The following is a 22,538-nucleotide window of genomic DNA, read 5'->3' as shown; positions in this document are numbered from 1 at the left end:
GCACCAATCAACTATTCACATAGTAGGAAATAATCGCTTAAGTGAAAAAAGGAAAACAAAAAGGCAGGAAATCGTATGAACAGTCAACCTCCATACCACACAACTTGTTCGGTCGCTAGCAGAAATTAAAGAAAAAACAGGAAAAGGGTTGCTAGCATTCTGCCTATTCATCCGGGACTCGGGACTCGGGACACGCTTCCGAGTTGCTCGACCGACAGCGACATGCCTACCCTCCTCACTCCTTTTTTTTTTTTTTTTGAGCGAACTACCCTCCTCACTCCTCACTTGCCCAGCTCTCACTCTGGACCACAGCCCCGTGAGGCCGTAACCGACATCCTCCCTCCCCCCTTCCCAAATCCGTTGAGCAGCCGGCTCCCATCCGCTGCCAATTTCATCCCACCGGCTGCGTGGCCGTAATTTATGCCGCGCCTCCATCGATTTGGCCCCTGCAGGAGCCCAGGGCCGCTGTGGATCTCTCAATCTCAGCACTGTTATCTTCGGCAGCGTGGGGGCATGGTGCTTCACGCCTGCGCAGCTCCTTGGCGACCCCTCGTCGACCCCAGGCAAGCCCCAAGCGGGCAGCTAGCTCGAGTTTCTCGGGCTGCATCGTCCCCTTGCCGTCCCGTACGCCAACATCGCATGCATCGGCTCCGGCGCCGCCGTGCTCCATGCCCTTTCATGGGCTTTTGTCTTCCGCGTCCTCGTCGGTTTAATGAGGTAACTTCATCTGTTCTTGAGTACTTTACCCGATTTTAGGTTCGATCGATCTTGATCTGTGACCATATGAGTATTGCAGTCGGGGAGAGGTTGCTGAATTCATTCCCTGCACTACTGTCAGATTCTTTATACTCCTAATGAGAAAGCAAGAGGCTCCCGTGGGCAAAGCTGCTGGAAGAGGAGGTGATGAGCTGATGATTATCTCGCTGACTATCTCGCTACAGCTGTGCTGGTAGCAGAGCAATAATATGCACAAAAGGATTATATCATGGAATCAAGTGCAACGACAGCTTTCAAGGACATACCCCATCATGTTTTACAGGTTGTGCCCATGGGACATCATCTGGCTGTATTCAGTAACAAAGTAAGTATATAGTTCACATACAGGTATTTGAAAAAGGTGTAACGAAGACTCAGTCTTGATAGCATATAAATGTGCTGTTGGAGTGTTTGTTCTTTTTAGAATGTTTGGCTTCCATATTTGCCTACGTTTTTTTAGAGTAAGTTAAGACCTTATATGCATGTTAAATAGCTAACCAAAAATCGTCTAAGAAAGACACGGTAATCACCACCTATTTACATATGCAGCAACATAGTCAAGCAGGGAGCGGCAAAATCCTTTGTCAAGCAGAAGCAAAATACAGAGCATAGAAATTGCTCCCGAAGGATAAGATTAAAGTCAGCGAGATCAATATCGTTAAGCACCAGAAGGTGAATTAAGTTGATCCGGTACAAAGTGATCCGGACAAAGTGAAGTTGGTCAAAGGCGAGGAATTGGTTTATCACCAGCTGGTACGTGTCTTTTTCTGCAGCTAGCACGGTTGAAGTTTCCTTTGCGTATGGTAACTGATCGCACCGATTATTTCTAAATTCCTTTTTGTCCAGCTAAAGAAAATAACTGTATGTTGTCAGTTTTCCTAAAATTTGACTGGTCGAGATACTAAGTTTTTTGTCATTACCAAGCAAGTTGATTACAACAGCAGGGAGTGGTACAAAGACTCATGGCGTAAATGGTAGTTTTCCAGGTAGAGTAACACAATGCAGAAAATATGAGCCACCAAATGTACCGTAACTTTACCTAACCTAAGCTGCATTCGTAAGTCCATCAACTGCCAGAATCAACCTTAATGACACATATTCACAGTTCATGCCTGCAAATACTAAAAATGAATTTCCTGCATATAGTCCTGCTCAGGGATAATTCTCAAATAATCAGTTGCTGCATCGTGGAAGGCAACAAAATATAATACACTCGATAATTCATAAAAACTCAACACAGAAATAGAACCATGAAGAGAAAATATACCATCCTAAGCATGGTCTCACTTACAATAACATTGATTAAAAGTGAAAGGCAAGTATATCTATGTTGGCCGATAAGGTGTCTGCATAACATCTTACATGCAAAAGCTAATATCACAGAATACGGACACGTGTAAAACTACATAGCTGAGCTTCAGTGCATGCAACATGTAGTAATAGAAAGTACATGTTATATAGTAATCCACTGTTGCAAGGTCAGGTGTCTCCGATCCCTGTGCTGGCACCGGTGGCGAGGGTTTACCTTGCAACTCAGGAGAATCCAATTCTTCCCTCTGTCGCCGTGGATGGAGAGTAGGAGGCAACAGCTGATCCTCTAGCTGAGTGATCTTCTCCTCCTCATCCCCATCGGCACCAGATATATTCTTATATGATCAAATTCATGTTTTGTATCATGATTATATAGCTGAGCATTCTTGGGAGTAGAGATGTAGGATCATCATCAGGAGGAAGCAAAGAAATAGCTTTGTGAGCTGCTACAACATAAATTTTGAAAACATTTTGCAATATTAACACTAATGCAAAGGTGAACACCGGGAGATGTAAAAGGAAACATGAAATGAGGGCTAATAAGCATTCATATAATTAGTGTAGAAGCTAATTTTTTTTTCTCTCAGAACATAAATACTGAAAGTCCCCGATATCCAGAATTATTGAAAGTGCCGTTTGGGGGTAGAGAGATGACAAACTACACAACGAAAACGACACTTGATGCGAGAATCAAGCACAAGCTAATCCTAGAGTCCTTTTTTTGGTTGCAAATTTGTTTGAGAAAAAAGGGGTGTACCTAGGAAGAGTAAACAAATCTCAGCCTGACATTTTATTACAGATGCATGTTAGAGATACTCAACACTTTATGCGGTAACTCAGTAACTATTGCAGATATAACCCTCATGGTGCAATCTAGAAACTGCTCTTGTGTTTCTGAAATAAAGGATAGAGACACAGACCATACTTCATGATAAATTCATACATGCCCAGCAAATAGTTTCGTATAGTGTAAACCTCTACAAAAAAACGGCAACAGAAACCTGTTGTACAGAAACAGGCTAGGTTTATCTCCCAGCAAGCATAAAATAGATGTGTTCAATGCTTTTACCTTTCAGCTTGCTGTTGACATCTGAAACTCCAAACATTGAATTTCCCATGTCAACAATGCAACACAGGCAGATGAAAGTACTCTGCTAGTCAGAAAAATCCCATTAGAAAACCTGCAAGGGAACAGTCTCAAACTACAAAATATTGAATTCCTCATTTTAAGAAACATAACCTGGGTGGATGAAATTCTCTGCTCGTCGGAAGCATCCCATTAGAAAATCTGCAAGGGAGTATTTTCTTAAGTTTTCAAGTACCTATGTTTGCTGCTCGTCGGAAGCATCCCATTAGTAAATCTGCAAGGGAACATGCGTTGTATTTTCTTAAGTTTTCAAGTACCTATGTTTGCTTGGTGAGATTGCCTCGAGTACTAAATATAGGCATCAATGCATTTTTGAACGTTCATCTGATTATGATGTGTAGAACATTGTTTTGTTACCAACTTGTCATATTACATTTGAGGTTATATTACATTTCAAGTTCATATTACATTTCAGGTTCAAAGTGGATTCTTAAGGGTATATGATTATGTAAGGAACAGGATCGTGGTTCTTATCAGATATGCCATTGGATATATGTGAGTATTCTGTACAGCATTCAGTGTCTTTTCTACTGCAAATCAAAAAGTACCAGTTCAGTCCAGTACTAAGTGGCAGGGAAACCTCATGTTTATCCTTCTGTACACGCTATTGCTATTCTCCATATAAAATCACGCAAGATAAATTACTGAGTCCATGCTGGAACCTTGAATGCTTCTGTTTATATATAGATATATATATATATACATCAACTTCCATTTGTCAAATATTTCCCTCAAACTATAATTATGGAGCATCTCATTTGTCCACTGTAGGTATGATGAGGATGCGAAAATTGAACATAGTTTGGGTGGAGCTCTAGCAACTCCTCTTGCTCCCAAACTTTCATCAAGTCATGGCCAAGTAAGATCAATTTGATCCTGACCCATAGGATTCTTGTTTCATGTATACCATGTGGCATCATTCAACCTAGGATAAATACAGAAAGAAGTAACAGTAAAACATTCTACAAATAGGGCTCGAATACCACATACTTTGGATAATGCATATTTTTTAGTTGAGAAGTTCACTTCATCTATGTGGGAAATTTGCATTTTTTTCATGTGCTTGTCGGGGTGAATTCCCATGGGTGCTCACACATAAAGAAAAGATAGTTCAAGAAGGTGAATTCAGAAATGTACCTTTGTTTCAGAATTAGGCAAACTCGATCAACATAATAATAGTTCCATGTTTCTGTAGCCCTGAAGCCTGCTCGATCATCGCCGGTAAAGGCAGACTAATATCCAGATATACCCATCAAAGTAATGGTTTCTTCAGTACATTAATCAGTTAGTGATCAGTCCCAAAAAAATAGAATATATTAGCTTGGCAATTTGAAATGAGTTCAATTTCTGTTGGAATGGTAATGTAGACCACCATTTGAAATATATGAATGGGTCATGCTGAAGCTTTTCCTTTTAAAGCCTTATAAAGTTCAAAATTATACCTTCATGCAAAAAAATGCATCACTGTAACTGATTATGATACTTCGCCAGTTCTTTGCGTGTGAATGGTGTAGTACTACAATATTCTTGTACAACAGATTTGTGAACTCTCTAGCCTCCATGCTTTAGAAGTTCTATCTAAAAAGAGTAGCAAGATGGGGATGGAGTGCTTGCTCACCTGCATTAGCAAGATGTGCCCGCCCTTGGAAAATCTCTCTAATCCATGCGAAGTATACCTTTCAAACATTACCAGTGTCTTACTGTTTGAGAGACGATGGTTGCAAGTGCATACCACTACAATCATGCTGAACATGTGAAGATAAAAAGCGAGAAAATAAGTGGGAGGTTGATGTTGCAGTTAGCCCCAACAGGTGCATAGTATCCAACAAAGCCTCATATAGAAGGAGGCCGTGAAGCCCCAGGCTAAGCTGACTGCAGAACACAAAACCCAGGCATGTGAACCTGCCTAAACGGCAATACAACTACACTACATTATGTGAAGGAGTTACCTTCTATGTATTCATTCAATACGGTATATGTTATAAGTATATCCATGATGCATAAAGCAGTGGATTTGGTTCAGCACCATAACCATGTGAACATAGCATCCTAACTCATAAAACTGGCATCGATTTGATAGATGAGCAGCTTAATAGATGAACACCGCTATCCTACATCTTTTAGTAGTACTATCACTGATTTAGCATCCCAGCATCATGTGTAACGTCCATTGATGTACCTTTATTCAGTTTTGCTTTACAAACAAAATATATGGGAAAGTCACATAAATTTATTTTGTAAAGCAAAGCAGCCATCATCAGTGTGCAATACAACAACACAGCCTCTGCAGCTAAAAGAGACCATCTAACAATTCCCATATAGTTTGGAAGACAAAAACCGTGAGAACATTCGCAGTGCATATATGTAAAAGATAAAACCGGCTGCATGAGAGAAAACGGTAGGAACACAATAAACAACAGTAGAACTAACTAAGATCATAGAAGTACAATACAACTGTTGGAATAATTGTTGTCTGCAGGAAATACTAACATCAACATCCCATCTGTTTGATTTGGTCCACCTATCTGGTTGCTTCTGTATCTACTAACCAGCATCGCTAATCTAAGAATTCTGAAACTGCAGAGGTAGAAGAAACTACAGGCAAGACAGAAGAAGGAATTACCACCGACAGGAGCATCAGGAACATCTTCAACAATGTGCTTGCCTAACCTTACCTGCTGCCTCGGAGCCTCTATGTTGGACAATACATGCAATGCAAGAGTGTCTTATGAAGAAACCTGCCTGGAAGAAGCAACAGCGGACGAAGCCGGGACGCAACGAAACGATCAACAACAGGTCCACCCGACAGAGAGCATGAACCGACGAATCAACACTCTGACCATGCACAGGCGAAGAAGAATGGACAGAGCCACCAGCCAGCAGAGGAACACCGGAGGCAGCAGGCAGAGAAGGAATACCCAGAATTGTCGAAGAACAGCCACGGCCAACAACGGCAGCGGGAGCAACACCTTGCAAATGACGATGTTGGCGTGGAGTTTGGAGGAACCAAAGCGGAACATGGTCGTCCACACCGACGACCAGTTCCCGGGCTTACACCTCCACCAGGCTGCATAACAGCCAAAGAATCAGCAGGAAGCAAGACAGAAACCCTAGATGGCAGATGATCAGAGCAATCACAGGCGGCAGCAGCGACTGAATCAACATCTGGGGCGCCGACATCAGCAACATCGGCCGAGAAACCTCGGCCATGCTCGAGGGAATGCTATGAGCAACAGCCTGACGACCTAAAAGACACCTGATCGAGCCACAGCGGTGATGCAGCGCTGAAAAACGGAGGCAGGGGCACGGATGGTGGAGCCAGCGGCACGGACGGCGGAAGCAACGGAAAGGACGGCAGCTAAGCAGGGACAGAAGATAGGTCGCCCAGCCCATGGCACCGCGTTCGAAGTAATGGCAGAGGCGATGACGCAGAAGCCGGCCGGCCTCGCGGACGGCCACGACCGCCATCCCTGCTCATACCGAAACCTCCAACAAAGAGGATGAACTCAGGAGAAAGGGACAGAAATAATGGGGAAGAAGCAGAAGGGAATCAAACCGATCAGAACCTGGCAAAGACGAAGCAAGGAAATCCAGGAAGAACATGATGAAGGAAGAAACGCCGGACTCTCCGATGTGCACCTGTAAAGCAGGTAAGTATGCACAAACCAAGGAGAGGGCAATTTGTGGGAAAAGAAAAACAGCTGGGCAAATTAGGCCTGAAAAGTAGGATGGAGAGAGATGGACACGTTAAAGAGGTACGTGTCAATAAGAGAATGCACCTGAAGACCGAAAAGCATGCAAGATCGGTGAAGACCGGAGATACCGAAAATTGGAGGTGAACGAAAGGGTAGGAAAAGAAGGAAACCGGCACGCAATTGATGGATTGACCGGCTGCCTTCCGGTAAAATTAGATTGTACGTATGGAAAAAAAGAAGAAAAAAGGAACCAACCTGGCGCATCTGCAGGAACCGCTCGCCCAGCTACAGGAAAAAGACGTACGTGGATAAACATGGTTGGAGGAAAACGTGGAAGGAACAGTGCCCAAATCGATCTCCTTCCGGCAAAAAGGGTCAGCTTTGACATAGTTCATCATGTAGAGGAAATTAAAGAGCTCAAGGCCCAAGTCACTTCCTTGAAGAACAACTTGGTAAAGAGTCATGAAGGGAAATGCAAACTTGACAAGATGTTGAGTGTGCAACAATCCCCCAATGACAAGAGTGGACTTGGATTCAACTCCAACAACAAGAACAAGTCCAAGAACAACAAGAAGAAGAAGGGCCAAGTACAAGTCAAAGACCCGGCCAAAATTGTTTGCTTCAAGTGCAAAATTGAAGGGCATCATGTTAGATCTTGCCCTTTGAAGAAGAAGAAAAAAAGGGAAGCGGCCTCAAGCTCAAACTCATATTCAACCTCAAGTTGAAGAAATGCTACTTCCCAAGAAGAATCAAGCCAATGCTCCCATTGTGGAGAAATCTAGTGAGAAGAAGGAGAAGAAAAGAACTTGCTACATATGCCGCGAGAAGGGCCACATCTCCTCCTTTTACACTATTGGTACCTCATCCAACTCTATCACCATTGATGATGTTTATTCTCTTCGTAAGGATGAGGGTGGAAATGTGTTTGCTAAATATGTTGGTGTTCAAAGTGGTGTCAAGAAAAGAACCATTTGGGTTGCCAAGCCTATTGTGACTAACCTCTTAGGACCCAACTTAGTTGGGGACCAACAATCCAAAACTTGATCAATAGGTGCTTGTTGGATGGGCATTGGAGACTTGGCTACATCATGAAGAATTAAGGGATCTTCATCATTTATATTATCTCAAGCCAAGTCTTTTGGTTATCTTGCTTCTATCATATATTCAATGTTCCTCCTTGCGGTAACATGTTCTCAACTCATTTATATTGAAACTTACTCGCCCCTTTGCATGTGTTAGTTTTGTTCCTAACATGTGTTTGTATATGTTGTGCTTCCTAAATTGTTTTGCTTAATAAATCAAGTCTATGCATGTTGGGTTGCACACCATGTATTTGTGTTTGTCTTGGAGCCTCTTTGCATCTTGTTGTATCTTATATGGCTCTTATGAGCGATTAATGGACTATCCCATTTTGGGAGTGATATTCCTTTGGGAATTTCATGATCCTAAACAATGTGTGTACCTGAGGAATATCACTTAGAATTGATATTGCAATATTATCTAGTCTCTATGTGGTATGCCATCTTCATGAGAAATTCAAATTCTAATGTCCATTAATATCTCTAGTTGGATCTTATTTGCCTCTTGTGAAAATAAAATCCTTATCACATTATGGGGGAGTAATAAGCTTTGTGCATATTACAAGCCTAGAAAATGTGAACTTTTGAGGTTGTGTCACATAGAATTGATACCGTATATTATCTCTCTCCTATGTGGCATGTTTTCTCAAACAAGTTCCAATTTGCTTAAATAGGCTTCATTGCTAATATCTTTGTGGATCTTATTTGTGAAAGTTTTTCTTGGCATGGTTTTTCACAACATGTCCCTCAATACATTTTTGGAAAACCATGTGCTTCAAGTCATACTATTAATTGCTTTGCATGTTGGTATGAATACTATTAATTTCTTTGCATGTTGGTATGAATACTATTACTTGCTTTGCATGTTGGTCTGAATACTATTAATTTCTTTGCATGTTGGTATGAATACTATTAATTGGTTTGCATGTTGGTATGAATACTATTAATTGCTTTGCATGTTGGTATGACTAAATGAAGCTATCAAGAAACTCTCTTTGCATGATGGTTAAATCTTATCTTTTACCATATGCTTTATTTGTTGTAAATATGATCTTATGTATACCTACAAACTACCACCGGGAAATATTTCCTAATACCTATTGTCCTAGGACAAGTGGTAATCAATTATGAGGTAGATATTTATTGATCTTATCTACATTGGCTCTTGTGTTCAAATTGCCTTATTTATTGCCATGAATTTGTTTTGCTTTGACTCCCATGTGTCTTCCTTGCATTTATGGATCTAATTTGTCTATTCAAACTTTCTTAGCATTTTAATAGATATAGGTAGCGTGATGATCCTAGTTTTGTGCATTCTATATTCATATGAAAAATCCTAGATAATGCACTAATCTTGGGGGAGCTCTTATATATTTGTTAGAATGCTTAACATCTCTTGATCATTATCAAAAATTTGATTTTGGGAGATATAAAATTTTATTTTTGGTACTTTGTGCCATCATAAGAAGTGTCGAGGGTTTGGTTTTTTTGTTGGAACCTTGCTCTCTTGGGAGTTGGTTATCTCATTCCTTTGTGCTTAGGCTTAATTAGCTTCTTATAATGAGATAAGTCTTTGGAGTCAATCTTGTGTTGATTTGATTCTTTGATATAATTTGGGCAACCATTGTCTCTTGATTTATTTGGTGTTTTGTCCAAATTGTATCTTCCTTTGGTTCTTGAAAGTATTGTGCATGCATATTTAATATATGTATATCTTATGGCATGTATTACTTTCTTTGATCCAATATATAGGGTAAACTCCATCAAATCCTAATTTGGCTAAGATGTGCATGATGTTCAATTTCATATCTATATGCACATAGAATTGTGGAGTTTGTCCTATATGCTGTAGTGTGTCTAACTACCTCGGACCCAATTAGTTTGGGGACCATTTTGTACTTACCTTTGTGTTAGGTACAATGGACATGCATTCGATGCTTGGCTCACTCTTGGAAAGAAGTGGTGACTCAATGGCAACATTAGGCAAGCTAGGATGGTCAACGAACACATATCTACTACATCCACACCAATGCTATCTCGGTAACAAGTATCTTCTCATGCATATTTTTCTAGCATCCAACCATGTGGTTGCATCTAGGCATGAATCTCTTGATTTGCAAATATTGTGCTTCTTGCAAAAGTCTTAATGAAACCTCTTTATTGTGAATGTGAGTAATTTGAGATAAGTGCATTTGTTGGGAAGTATATTAAATCATGCTCATGATTCATCCATCCCAACTATGCCTATCTAGCAATTTTATTGCATATCAATTCCTCAAGACTTTCACGTGTGCAATATAGATGAAAGTGCAAATTTAGTTATTTCTTTTGGTATCCTAGTTTGTGATACTTGTTGCCTTTCTCAATGCATCCCAACTATCTTCTATCCCTTGTTGATATTTGTGATGTATTGTAGTTGTTTGTGGTTGAAGTTCATGAATGTACAGTAAGATAAAATTGAGCTTTTGGCCATGCTATTAAGCAAAAAAAATCTTATTGGTATATTGCATGACTTCGTCTTGGATATCATGCTATTTTTCTTGTGTATCTATTTGGTGTGTGCATGTTTCTTTGTGGATAAATATCTTTGTGATATTGCCCACTTAGAGAAACTTATACACATAAGAGATGATACGTCTCCATTTGATATCTTATTTCTTTGTTGCGTGTTGATTGGTCATGCTAAGCAATATAATTCATTGAAGACTATGATGATGCTTTTTGCTCATCCTTGTAATAGTCTTATAATATGCTTTATCATGCCTTTCACATATTTTCTTGGTTGAACCTGTTATTATGGTGCCTCTTACTTGTTGCTCAACTATTTTATCATTGCAAGTGTTAAGCTTTATTTTCAATCTATGATCTATTTGCAAATGTTTGTGTTTTAAATGATATTATGGAAGTGAGGATTCCATGTTATGCATATTGTATTCAAATACAATATTTTAATTTATGCATGTACCTTGGGGAGCTTCCTCATTTTATTTAAGGCACTATTTTGTGGTGATCATTAGAGTTTGATTCACTTGGTATCTTTTGTTTTGAGTGATATTATGGGAGTGATGATTCCATGTTTGTGCACTTTATACTCCAATGCAAATTGTCTAGTTTTGTGCACAAACCTTGGGGAGCTTCCTCATATTATGTAGAGAAATCTTCTTGATCTTATCATAATATCTATCTTTCTTTTGGTATCTTCTTTGTGGTTCATTTGGTTGCTTGCTTCATTTGTTGAGACTTCTTGACTTTGTTATCTTTTTGCAATCTTTGATCCTCTCTATAGTGAGATTCCTTCAGAATATTCGTCATTGGATACGTGCATTTGATTCCACTCAAATTATGAGGAATGCACACGGTATGTAGGAACTCTCACTATATGGGCCTTCTAAATTTTTCACCCATTTCGGCAATTGGTGCCAATGGGGGAGAAGTTTGGAGGGTTTAAGGGAATTTGGTTATGTCTTTGCTTTGTGCTTAAGCAAATGCCTTTATTGCATTGCATCTTGTTGCTTTGCATAGTTGAATATTTAGAGAAAACTCCACTAGGCTTTGAATGCCAATATATGCAATGAAAGTCAAGTTCATTCACAGATGCATATATTATGGGGGAGTTTGCTCTACATATTCAACTTGTTTGTTACTTAAATTCCTTATATAAACCCTCTCAAAGAGATTGTCATCAATTACCAAAATGGGGGAGATTGAAAGTGCATGGAGCCCCCATGTGTGGTTTTGGTAATTAATGACAATCCCTATGGACTAATGTTTGCATTGAGTTATATTTGTAGGAGTTGTCCATAGGCAATGCTTGAACCATATGTTGGCTTCAAGGTTGCAATAAGAGAAATTGATGAAGGATATCAAGTGTCAAGTATGTCTTGAAGATGAAGATGAAGATGAAGTGAGCCCTCAAGTTACTTCAAGACATCAACATGATGAAGAATGAAGAAATGGAGTGCAAGTTCAAGATGAGCCAACTCGGAGAGATCATATGCTTGAATCTTGCCATCCATATGGTGATCATGGATATGTGAAGATGCGTCAAAGAAGAAGCTCTCCCGTAGTGGAGTATGGGGGAGAGCTCTCCCATAGTGGAGTATGGGGGAGCATTTCGCATGTCTTCATCAAGCAAGCACAATCAAGAAAGGCGTTCCATCTTGTTGCGGTCAAGACCATCATCATCAAGCTCAAGTGGAATGCTCAAGGTTAAGGTTTGCTCTTGATAGGTTTCTTTCTCATCGGTCTCATGGTGTAGTTGGAGACCGGTTTATAGTTTAGTTGCCGTACTATCAAGAGGGCTCTCGAGTGAGTAACTCGATCGTATCCTTCGGAGAGCTCAAACCTTTGCATCTTTGCATCATATTTCTTGGTTGTTATTTGTATCTTATCCATGTGATGTTTTAGAGCTTGTGCGTATTCTCATGACAAGCTCTAGTTCATCAAGAATGGTTTTTGCATGGGCAACTTGTTGCATTTTTGAGGTTGGAGGTTTTACCGGTATGTCTTTCTTAGATAGGTCAAAACTTTCATCATTTGTTTCTATACTCCTTTGCTGGAATATGATGGTTCCCTGCATGATCTTTTAGAGCTTGTTAATAGCTTCGAAACAAGTCCAAGATCATCAAAATCGAAGTCCGGATACTCAAGTTATGCTTTTTCTAAGTTTGCCCAAAGAGAGGAGTTTGGGCTGGCCGGTAGTACCGCCCGAGCACGGCCGGTAGTACCTCCTGAGGTACCGCCCGCGGTACCGGAAAACAGGCCGAGCCTCACAGATGGTTTCCAGTGAGGTTGGGGCGCTCGGCGGTACCCCGGCCGGTACCTCGGCCGGAGGCTCCGGCCTCCCCCTCCCGGCCCGCAGCTCCAATGCCTCGCTCTCCCTCTCACGCATAGCTCTCATGGGCGGTAGTACCGCCCCTAGCTGGCCGGTACTACCGGCCCCAAATGGAGGCAGCCCCAACGGGCAGAAAATGTGCCCCCCTTTTAAGCTTCTCTTTCTCTCTCTCTTGGACTTCTTCTTCCTCCTCTCTCTCAAGCCTCTCTCCTCCATTGTTGTTGACCTTTTGAAGCTTGAGATCTTTCTTCCCTTCCCATGATTCTTGCATCTATTTGAGAGAAAGATTGAGGAGATCTAGATCCACTCTTTGACCAAACAAAATCATCTCTTTGTGAGTGAATCTTTGAGATCTAGATCTTGGGGAACTTTGTGTTCTTCTCTTGTTCTTCCTCTCCTATTCCCCCAATAGTTTTAGTAGCTTTGTTGGAATTTGAGAGTGAAGGATTGGAGCATCTTTGTGGTGTTCTTGCCATTGCATTTGGTGCATCGGTTTGAGTTCTCCATGGTGATTCGTGGAAGTGAAAGCAAGAAGGTTGTTACTCTTGGGTCTTTGAACCCTAGACGGCTTAGTGGCCTTTGTGGCATCTTTGTGGTGTTCTTGGGGACTCCAATTAAGTTGTGGAGATTCTTCAAGGGCAAGGCCTTTGTGGCATCTTAGTGGTGTTCTTGGGGACTCCAGTTTAGTTGTGGAGATTCTTCAAGGGCAAGGCCTTTGTGGCAATTTGTTGGGAGCCTCCAATTAAGTTGTGGAGATAGCCCCAAGCTTTGTGCGGGTTCGGTAACCTCCCTAATGTTACATAGTGGATCGAGGACATCCCTCTTGGTGGGAATTCTCGAGGAGAATACGGTGGCCCTCGTGCATTTGGAGTGACTTGTCCTCCACACCGCTCCAACAGAGAGTAGCACTCGCAAGAGTGTGAACTTCGGGCTACATCGTCGTCTCCCGCGTGCCTCGGTTATCTCTATACCCGAGCTTTTTTACTTATGCACTTTACCTTGTGATAGCCATCGTGCTTGAAGTTATATATATCTTGCTATCACATAAGTTGCTTGCATTGCTTAGCATAAGTTGTTGGTGCACATAGGTGAACCATTGCTTAGAATAAGTTGTTGGTGCACATAGGTGAACCATAGTATATAGGCTTTAGGCTTGACAAAGTAAACGCTAGTTTAATTCCGCATTTGTTAAGCCCATCTCGTAAAAGTTTGAAATCGCCTATTCACCCCCCTCTAGGCGACATCTGTGTCCTTTCAATATCCACATGTCACCTTTTTTTTGTCAGCACCTTCAAGCATGTTGACACAACAAGTACATCGTTACGATTACCAAAGCGCTAGAGACAATAGGGGAATGTAAATTTGGCGTGTTCGGAGAGATTGACAAGGATCCGAAGGTGAAATCACAATCCTGACAGCTCATATCGAATTCGATAATGCTAAATGTTGGCGGAGGTGGGGAATGATGATGCGAGACAACTCGCCTTGCATGGTCATGGTTTAGGACCCTGGGCGTGCGCAGACACCTAAGTGTATGTGTAAAATAGATGGGAAGAAAGATGATGGTTTGTAGCATGTTGTGCCATCATAGCATTTGTGCCAACGCCCGGTTTCATTTTTGCGATAATGACCACCTCAAACCGTGCGGGTCGTTGCCTACTCGATAATATCCCAGAGAATGGATCCTCATGGTGGGGAGAAGAAGTGGGGGCCAAAGGGCGGAGCACCATCAGGATGGCGGTACCCGATTTACCCAGCTTAGAAACACGCTGCTCGGAAGCAGGGCCTATTGCTGCTTGTCTCGAATTATATGGGTGCTTTCGCGTTGTTACAATGAGTTATGATTGTGCCTTTAGGGCTCCCGGGATCTGGCTTATAAAGGTGCCAGGATCTGGGGTTTCTACGGAGAGTCCTAGCCGGAATACAATCTTGTCTAAGTATGTAATATTACATTATCGTGCATGTCAAGGATCCGCCTATACCTAAAATGTCATACTGGATCCGGCTACCTTCATGGATCTTGCCGGATCCGGCTCCTGACGCAGATCGGGCTGGATCCGGCTCTTTGTTCCTGGGCTGGATATCTTCTATCTTGATCAACAGCAACTAGGTCGCCCAGTGGGCCGTATGCCACCACCCACTATTAGGAAAATGCCTAGCAGTAAGATGGATGATATGGATATCCGGGCCTGGTACTCTAGGACAGCCATTGATATGATATTTGGGTCTAAGGTTGTACCAATAGTTTATTATAATCTTGTTATTAGGAGATAATAATGTAGCCAGATCATGCTGTGGGCCATCTAGGGTTTTAATAGAGTCTGTTTGACTTGGGCCTGTCTAAGTCGAACTAGGTTAGGTCCAATAAGGGGGCCGGCCGGCCACCTCTCCCTCTCATATAAGGAGATGGCACGGTTAGGGTTTAGGGTAGAACAAGTTTAGTCTCAAGATTAGGGTTTCCCCATTGCGTGTGTTCACGTGTATCATCCCTCCGGGTACGGCGTTGCCGTTTATCTATATTATCCGCTGCGAAGGTTCTTGTGTTCATCAAGGATTGTCTAGCTCTTGGTTTGAGGCGTATCGTTCATCGATCCGTTGCTTGCTGGATTCGTTCCCTCTTCTCCAGGCTGCGTTCAGCGCGTTGTTGGGAGGATTCTCTACCCCAGGTTCTCGCTGAACGCAGCCTGGAGAAGAGGGAACGAATCCAGCAAGCAACGGATCGATGAACGATACGCCTCAAACCAAGAACTAGACAATCCTTGATGAACACAAGAACCTTCGATGACGCACCACTAATGCGCCACTACTAAATGTTAGCAGTGGCGTGATAATAGTGACGCACTGACATGCCATAGTGATGCGCCACTGAATAGGCATTTCCTAGTAGTGACCACCATCTATCGGCCACCCGAATTTGCCAAATCTACGTACTTCGATAATACACCTATGAAGTATATCCACAATAGTGTGCGAGGCGACTGTGAGTTGTCGAGCAATGCTTTGCAGCAGTATTCTCGGCAAGTGGGGGACATGAATACATGGTGACTTCAGTTTTGGTGGTGCTCTTTGAATATTAAGTTTGATTTCCAGGGTGAGACCCTATGTCTAACCTTCATTTGTTGTACCTGGTAATGATGAATTTCTATCTATTTTCTTATTGAAGGCATTGTATGAAAATTGACAAAACTGAGGTGAAAATCCATAAAAAAAACGAGAATTGAAAATCCATAATCTATCTTTCATGGTTAGATCGACAACAATGGACTTCTCAAAAGTACAAGTGTTGCTTGCCAATCATCGTAGTTATTTGCTGCTGCTCCGAGACCGTGTTCGCTTCCATGTTTTATTTTTATTTTTGTTATCCATGTCTTTTGCTTTTTTAGCTATGTAATTCGATTAGATCTTGATATTATATTGTTGCAGTGTCCATGTATAATTGCTATCTTCTCGCCAATAATATTTCCTTCCTAAAAAAAACTTGTTCACCATTAAAAAAGAGTTTGGTGAATATGTGTCACCGAGTCCGAACTTGCGGACGGCACGGACCCGAGTCAAAAGTCTAACACGACACGGAATTTAGCTGTCACGCGTACCGGCGAACCTTAATATAAAAGGCAAGAGGGATGCCCTCAGGGCCTCGCCAAGAAAGAATCCACACACGAGCGCGAGATCCCGTAGTACGCGAGCGACGAAGCGATTGATCCTCTATCGCATCCTGTTCGATTAGATCAACGTCGACCGATGGCGCACGGGCAGGACTCGTCGACTCAGGCCGCCGGCAGCGGACCTGCTCAGTGCACGACCGGCTGCGGTTTTTTCGGCAGCCCGGCGACCAAGAACATGTGCTCCCAGTGCTACCTGATCCACCTCAAGACCGTCAAAGTGGCAGCAGCCCCCGTCGTCGATGAGAAGACCAAGGCCACCGTAGCGGCAGCAGCCCCCGTCGGCGAGGGGAAGATCAAGGCAACCGAAGTGGCAGCAGCCCCTGTCTTCGACGGAAAGAAGATCAAGACCGACGAGGCCAACCTCGCGTTAAAGACGCCAGCTAACGTGCATGGCTCTGCTGCCGACGCTGCTGCCGCCGAGGCTCCGGCGGCCGAGGCGCCGGCGAAGAAGGCGGCGCCAACCAGGTGTATGTCATGCAATAAGAAGGTCCGGCTGCTGGGGTTCGCCTGCCGCTGTGGTGGCACGTTCTGCTCGATGCACCGCTACGCGGACGGGCATGCGTGCAGCTTCGACTACAAGAAGGCCGACCGGGAGAAGATCGCCCAGCAGAACCCTCTGGTTGTGGCGTCCAAGCTCGACAAGATTTGAAGGCAGAGGGAGCTGGAAAACAGATGCAGGGTTTTTAGTTTACTCGATCGTTGTCTTTTCTAGTATCAGTCTCGTTTTAGATCTTTCACGAACTAGCTCGTCAGGTCGATCGAATAGTCGATGTTGATATTTTCTCTTTTGTAAATATTCGATTAGTTATCTCTGTTTTCCGATGAATCCATGACTCCATCTGAGTTGATCTTCTCTTACATGTTTGTGTGGTGCTAATTTGGGATCCAAGGTTGCCAATGCCATTGTACCAGATTCCTCTTGCTTCTTTTTTGCACAAGTTTAACATAGTATGTCTTAATCCGTCAGGTAGTCAATCAGCCGCTTTTCTTAATCAAGATCAACTTGTGTTTGCCAACCACTCCAAGTTGAATTACTGGCAATACTCCGTATTGTATGTACATACATAGGCCATGGTATATGCAGAGATTGTTACAAGCTCATACAGAGGTCGTAAATTCGATGGTATCCAGAGATTGTTACAAGCTCATACAGGTCGTAAAGTCCTCCTTAAGTCGCACGTTTTATCCTACGTATCTAGACCGTGTTTTAATATTTTGATACATAGTACAACTACGAATCATAAATTCTCACTTAATTTCATATTAAGTGTTTCAGATTTATCTAGATTCATATGTATCTAGACATGTTTTAGTATTAGATATACCCAAGTGCTAAAAAGCGCTCGGGTGCTATTTGGTCTCATCGAGCACTCTCTTGTCGTCCGTCCGATCAAAATCCAACATATATCGCCTCACTCCGTTTAGCGCCGTTCCGACAGCGACTTCGTGGCCTATCTGCTGTGTTCCCCTCCGGCGGCCTCCCCCATTCGATTTCCCCACAAAAGTAACCACCGCGCAACCTCAATCCCGCCGCCGTGCAAACCCTAGCTTGCTCCCCTGCCGTCCTACGCCTCCGTGTCCTCCGCAGCGCCGTCATCGCGTTGCATCTCCCTGCGCTCCGCCACCCGCCCCGTTCGCCATCCCACGCGGTGAGGCCCTCTCCCCCTGCTGCCCCGCTCGATGGCGATCCGATCCGGCGAGCTCCTGCCATCCCGGCTCCGGCGTGAATCCACCCTGGAGAAGACGCCGACATCTTCCTACATAGGACGCCGGCATGTTCCTACACATGTGGCGCCGTCCCCGCGACTAGGAGGAGACCGACCTGCTACTGCTGCTACTGCTCGTCTCCAACGACAGCAGCGACGATGCTAGGGATGAATTACCCCTCCCGTCTCTCCCGAATTTTTATGATTCGTCTCGTCGAGGGAAATCATCGCCTGAGGTGTTGGAATCTCGGCTTCAAGTGGCGCGAGGTAGTGGAGCTCCGTGTCGGAGAGCGGCCACGCCCAAAGATGTGGAGTTCCGCAGCGGAGACCACGCCGGCAAAGGCTGCTGAGCCGGTGGTGGTGGTCGGGCCAGTGTCCAAGGTGGAGAACGCGAGGTTGTTCCACATGGACTCCTGGTACACATTCAGCACACCTGGTACACATTCAACACACACTCTTTTCAGTGTTAATATCAATCTTACGGAGCAGTGATATTTTTACTGTTGTTATAGATGCTATGAATTTGCAAAACACGTCCAAGATGGCGACCAAGACCAAGTATTGCACGGGGAGGATCAAGTTGTATCGTGATCCCTATTGCCAACTACTCTGTCGACAGCACTGCTTCTCCTGGTAGGAAGGAGTACATAGTGCAATTAACAAACTATAACAGTACTTATTTTTTCGTCAGGAAGAGTCCCGTACAATCTTATATTTGTTATTCTGGTTTCTTACTTCCAGTTTGTATTTTGAACTCTGTATGTGCAACATGGCGAACTTATGAGGATTATATTTTGTCCATCTTTGTTTGCAGTGTCATTCTTTGAAGTGAGCAATGAGTACGATGTATGTAAGCCCCTACAAAATCCCAATCAACTAGTTGTTTTGAACTTCATATGGTAGAACCATCTACAAAATCACCAGCAAGTCAGCAACTAGGTAGTTCATACTTCATCTGGGCTCGCCGATTATTGTCATATAATTTTCATGTATATTTTTCCCGTTGTATTCTTTCGCGAGGAAATTATGTGCATTACACACTCATAGGACATGGGAACATGTGGTAATCGGTCTACTCCGTGGGTTTTTCAGATGGGGGTGATAAGGCACACTAGCATGTATGTGTAGATCCCCATTTTTTTAGGTTCAAGCTTGATTAGTCAGCTACTGTTTCATCGGCCAGATGATAAGTTGCTTTTTAGATCAAGTTAATTACCACCGCTTACTAAGTTGTTGTACATGTATGTAGCATTTTTTTATTGTGTGAGAACCTATGCGTGGTGTCATCTGATGAGCAAAAGTTTAAAAGAAACTCTTTTGGAAACATTAGCAACTAGAGTACCAGCTTGAAACAACCCAGCTCATCGGATGTATATAAGAATAGAAATCACAAGCCAGCTATTGGGCAAACCCACAAACCAGAACACACTCAATGCTCAGATCAGATCCATCTTGCTTGTAGAATAGAACAGCAAATACTAATGAGTCGCCACATCGATTTTCTCATGATAGGTGCAGTCTCCCTTTCATGATGCAAGCCTGCATTTCTTCTTGTACATGAAGATATTTAATCTACAGTGATGGAATGGTGATTTGCATATATAAAAGTCAACATCTTCTGCAACAAAATATGTCTGTGTCTCTATATTAGTATTGCCCTTTTTTCCTCAGTACTGGCTTTTGAGGTATGTGCTTTTGTTTTGTAATGATGCACAGGGACATGATGGTCGTGTTATGACCATGGTCCTCTTATGTTGGTTTCAGCATAAAACTAAGTTGGTATGTCATTCTTGTTGTGAAATTTGTTTGCTTTGATTCAATGTCCCATTTTTTCAAATAAGTTGTCTTATCACCGTATTTAAGTTGCTTTCAACATAGAACTAAGTTGATTATCTAGATTAGCCTAAGTTGCATTCTAATTTTTGTAGGGGTGAATTATTTTGCTTTGATTTAGTGTCCTTTCCTCAATAAAGTTGTCTTGTCACCATAGTTAGGTTGCTTTTAGCATAGAAGTAAGTTGATTAGCTAGATTAGCCTAAGTTGCATTCTGACTTTTTTGCGGAGAGAATTGTTTTGCTTTGGTTCATTGTCCCATTTCACAATTAAGTTGTCCTGTCACTATAGTTAAGTTGCTTCCAGGATATAACTAAGTTGATTAGCACGATTGGCCGTAGTTAAGTTGCTTCCAGGATATAACTAAGTTGATTAGCTTGATTGGCCTAATATGCATTTTTATTTATTTTTTTGCGGGAGGAAATTGTTTTCCTTTTTCCCAATTAAGTTGTCTTGTCACCATAGTTAAGTTGCTTTCAGTAGAGACTAAGTTGATTATCCATGTTAGCATAAGCTGGATAGATAATAAGGTTATGACACCACGATATTAAGTTGAATCTCCTACGTGGTAATGTACCATGTACATTTTAATTAAGTTGATTACACAACAATGCATTACCCTCCCGCAAAAAACAACTCCCTACTAAGATGGTTCTCCACACAAGTATGGTTTTGTCATCTAAGTTGGATTTTCTGACCCAAACTTCATAGTTAAGTTGATTTTATCATCGTAGGTAAGTTACTTGCAACTTGCAATTAAGTTGGTTGACCTTTCATAATTAAGTTGATCTTTCTGACTTGCCTACATGGTAAAGTACCATGTACCATCTTATTAGGTTGATTAGACGCAAGAACACGTTAGCTTAATTGCTGTTCACCTTATACTAAGTTGTTTATCTCATTTAATTAAGTAAACAATCCACTTTAGCTTAATACAACTGCAAGTCCTGCCCCTATTTGTTAAAGTTCGTTTTGTCTTTTTGCCATCTTATAATGCAATTTCATAAGTTGCTTATATCCCATTAATCAAGCTATTTTATACACCCTAGTATACTTGCAGCATCTGATTTTATAGTTGCATCCATGTCCCAGCTAAGTTGTGCTAGAACAGGCAAAGTTGCATCATGAAAATGGTAAGTTGATTTTATCACATGTAGCAAGTTGATGGTTTAGACCCCCTAGTTTTTGTTGCACTAGCGTTTAATTTAGTTGCATCCATTTTTTAACTGGGTTGTAGCTGGAACAAGCAAAGTTTCACGATGAAAATGCTAAGTTGCTTTTTATCCCATGTACCACGTTGTTTTAGACAATCTAGTTTAGTTGCAGCAGCTGTTGATTTCTGGTCACATCCATTACTAACATCACACTCACCACATCTGGCTTACTACAACTTTTCAGGTCTAGCACAAGGCATGTGTGTGGTATGCGAAAGGTGACGACAACTTTTCTTCCCATACCGGATGAGAAGAGGGTGCATATTCTACCTAAGATGCATAGTAGTAGCACTAAGTCGGCTAGCATCATTATCGTGAGGTTGTGTATCTTTGTCGGGAAGTTGCATATCGATGTGCCTTAGTTGTGTAGTGATTTGTTATGAAGGTGTATTTTTGTTGCTATTAAATTATCTAGTTACTCACGGCACTAGAAACTATGATGGATAACTAGTAGTGTAATGTTGCAAGTCTCATTACTGGCTATTGTTGCTAAGTAAGTACCTTAGAAAATAAATTGGCTATAAAGTATAAAAAAATATAGTGTAAGCAACTTTTGTACAAAGTTGTTTTTTTACAACAGTAAAGTTGATTTATCACGACAACATAGTTGCTTTTTAAATATATTTTTTGTCAGAACATGTACAAATAGGATCTAGTTTCGAAGATCTCATCGCGAGAGGCCTAACAGTGAAAGCGGATTGCAATTCCGATGCACGGTCTACTAGTTATGACTATTTAAAATTTCTTCTTATGAAATTAAATGCACACGTGAACTATTTTTGGGTGATTCGGCTAGCTGTCTTCAACTTTCTATTTTTAGGTATTGAAAACTTTCCTTTTATAGATGAGTGCTTAGATGTGCAAACTGGCACTCGGATGCTGCCTAGTCACGTCCTAGATATATAACAATCTAAGTAATTGCGTGGATCGTAAATTCCTCACTCAATAAGTAATGGAGTCGATACATCTCAAAGGAAACCGGAAATGGCAAACTGCGAGTCTTGAGTGGAAACGTTGTCAAGACATCCGGCTTCTTTGCAATAGTCGCACCACGCACCTAGCACAAGCCCTCCGCCGGTGGCTTTCTTGACATGCTCGTTCGGATCATGCCGATCGAGAGCAGCGTCACTTACGCACGCAGGCACGCTGGGATGCATTTTTTTGAGATCAAAAGGCTGCAATTTCATTAATCGCCAGCATCACTGTCTAGCAGAGTTACATGAAAACCTGGGTGAACAACATTCCAGGTACTATCAACTTTATTCTCGCAGCCTATTTTAGCTAATTTATGCGCGACC

At 42.1% G+C, this 22,538-nt stretch overlaps 1 protein-coding gene and 2 long non-coding RNA genes across 3 annotated transcripts; all 3 read left to right on the top strand.

Annotated features, from left to right (window-relative positions):
* Window positions 1-846: 846 nt before the first annotated feature.
* Window positions 847-3,666, top strand: LOC124682529. Its single transcript, XR_006996319.1, has 3 exons — window positions 847-1,081; window positions 1,306-1,509; window positions 3,630-3,666. It is a non-coding gene; the product is annotated as an uncharacterized LOC124682529 (long non-coding RNA).
* A 12,897-nt stretch (window positions 3,667-16,563) lies between these two features.
* LOC124682528 (zinc finger A20 and AN1 domain-containing stress-associated protein 12-like) lies at window positions 16,564-17,136 on the top strand. The gene is made up of 2 exons (XM_047217194.1): window positions 16,564-16,740; window positions 16,828-17,136. The coding sequence occupies exons 1-2, from the start codon at window positions 16,564-16,566 to the stop codon at window positions 17,134-17,136; spliced, it is 486 nt and encodes a 161-aa protein (XP_047073150.1).
* An 876-nt stretch (window positions 17,137-18,012) lies between these two features.
* Window positions 18,013-21,838, top strand: LOC124682527. Its single transcript, XR_006996318.1, has 4 exons — window positions 18,013-18,629; window positions 18,706-18,826; window positions 19,008-19,132; window positions 21,425-21,838. It is a non-coding gene; the product is annotated as an uncharacterized LOC124682527 (long non-coding RNA).
* The last annotated feature ends 700 nt before the right edge of the window (window positions 21,839-22,538 follow it).

Source organism: Lolium rigidum, chromosome 1, assembly GCF_022539505.1.
Source record: "Lolium rigidum isolate FL_2022 chromosome 1, APGP_CSIRO_Lrig_0.1, whole genome shotgun sequence".
NCBI classification, from domain to species: domain Eukaryota; kingdom Viridiplantae; phylum Streptophyta; class Magnoliopsida; order Poales; family Poaceae; genus Lolium; species Lolium rigidum.
This window is presented reverse-complemented; position numbering and strand designations above follow the sequence as displayed.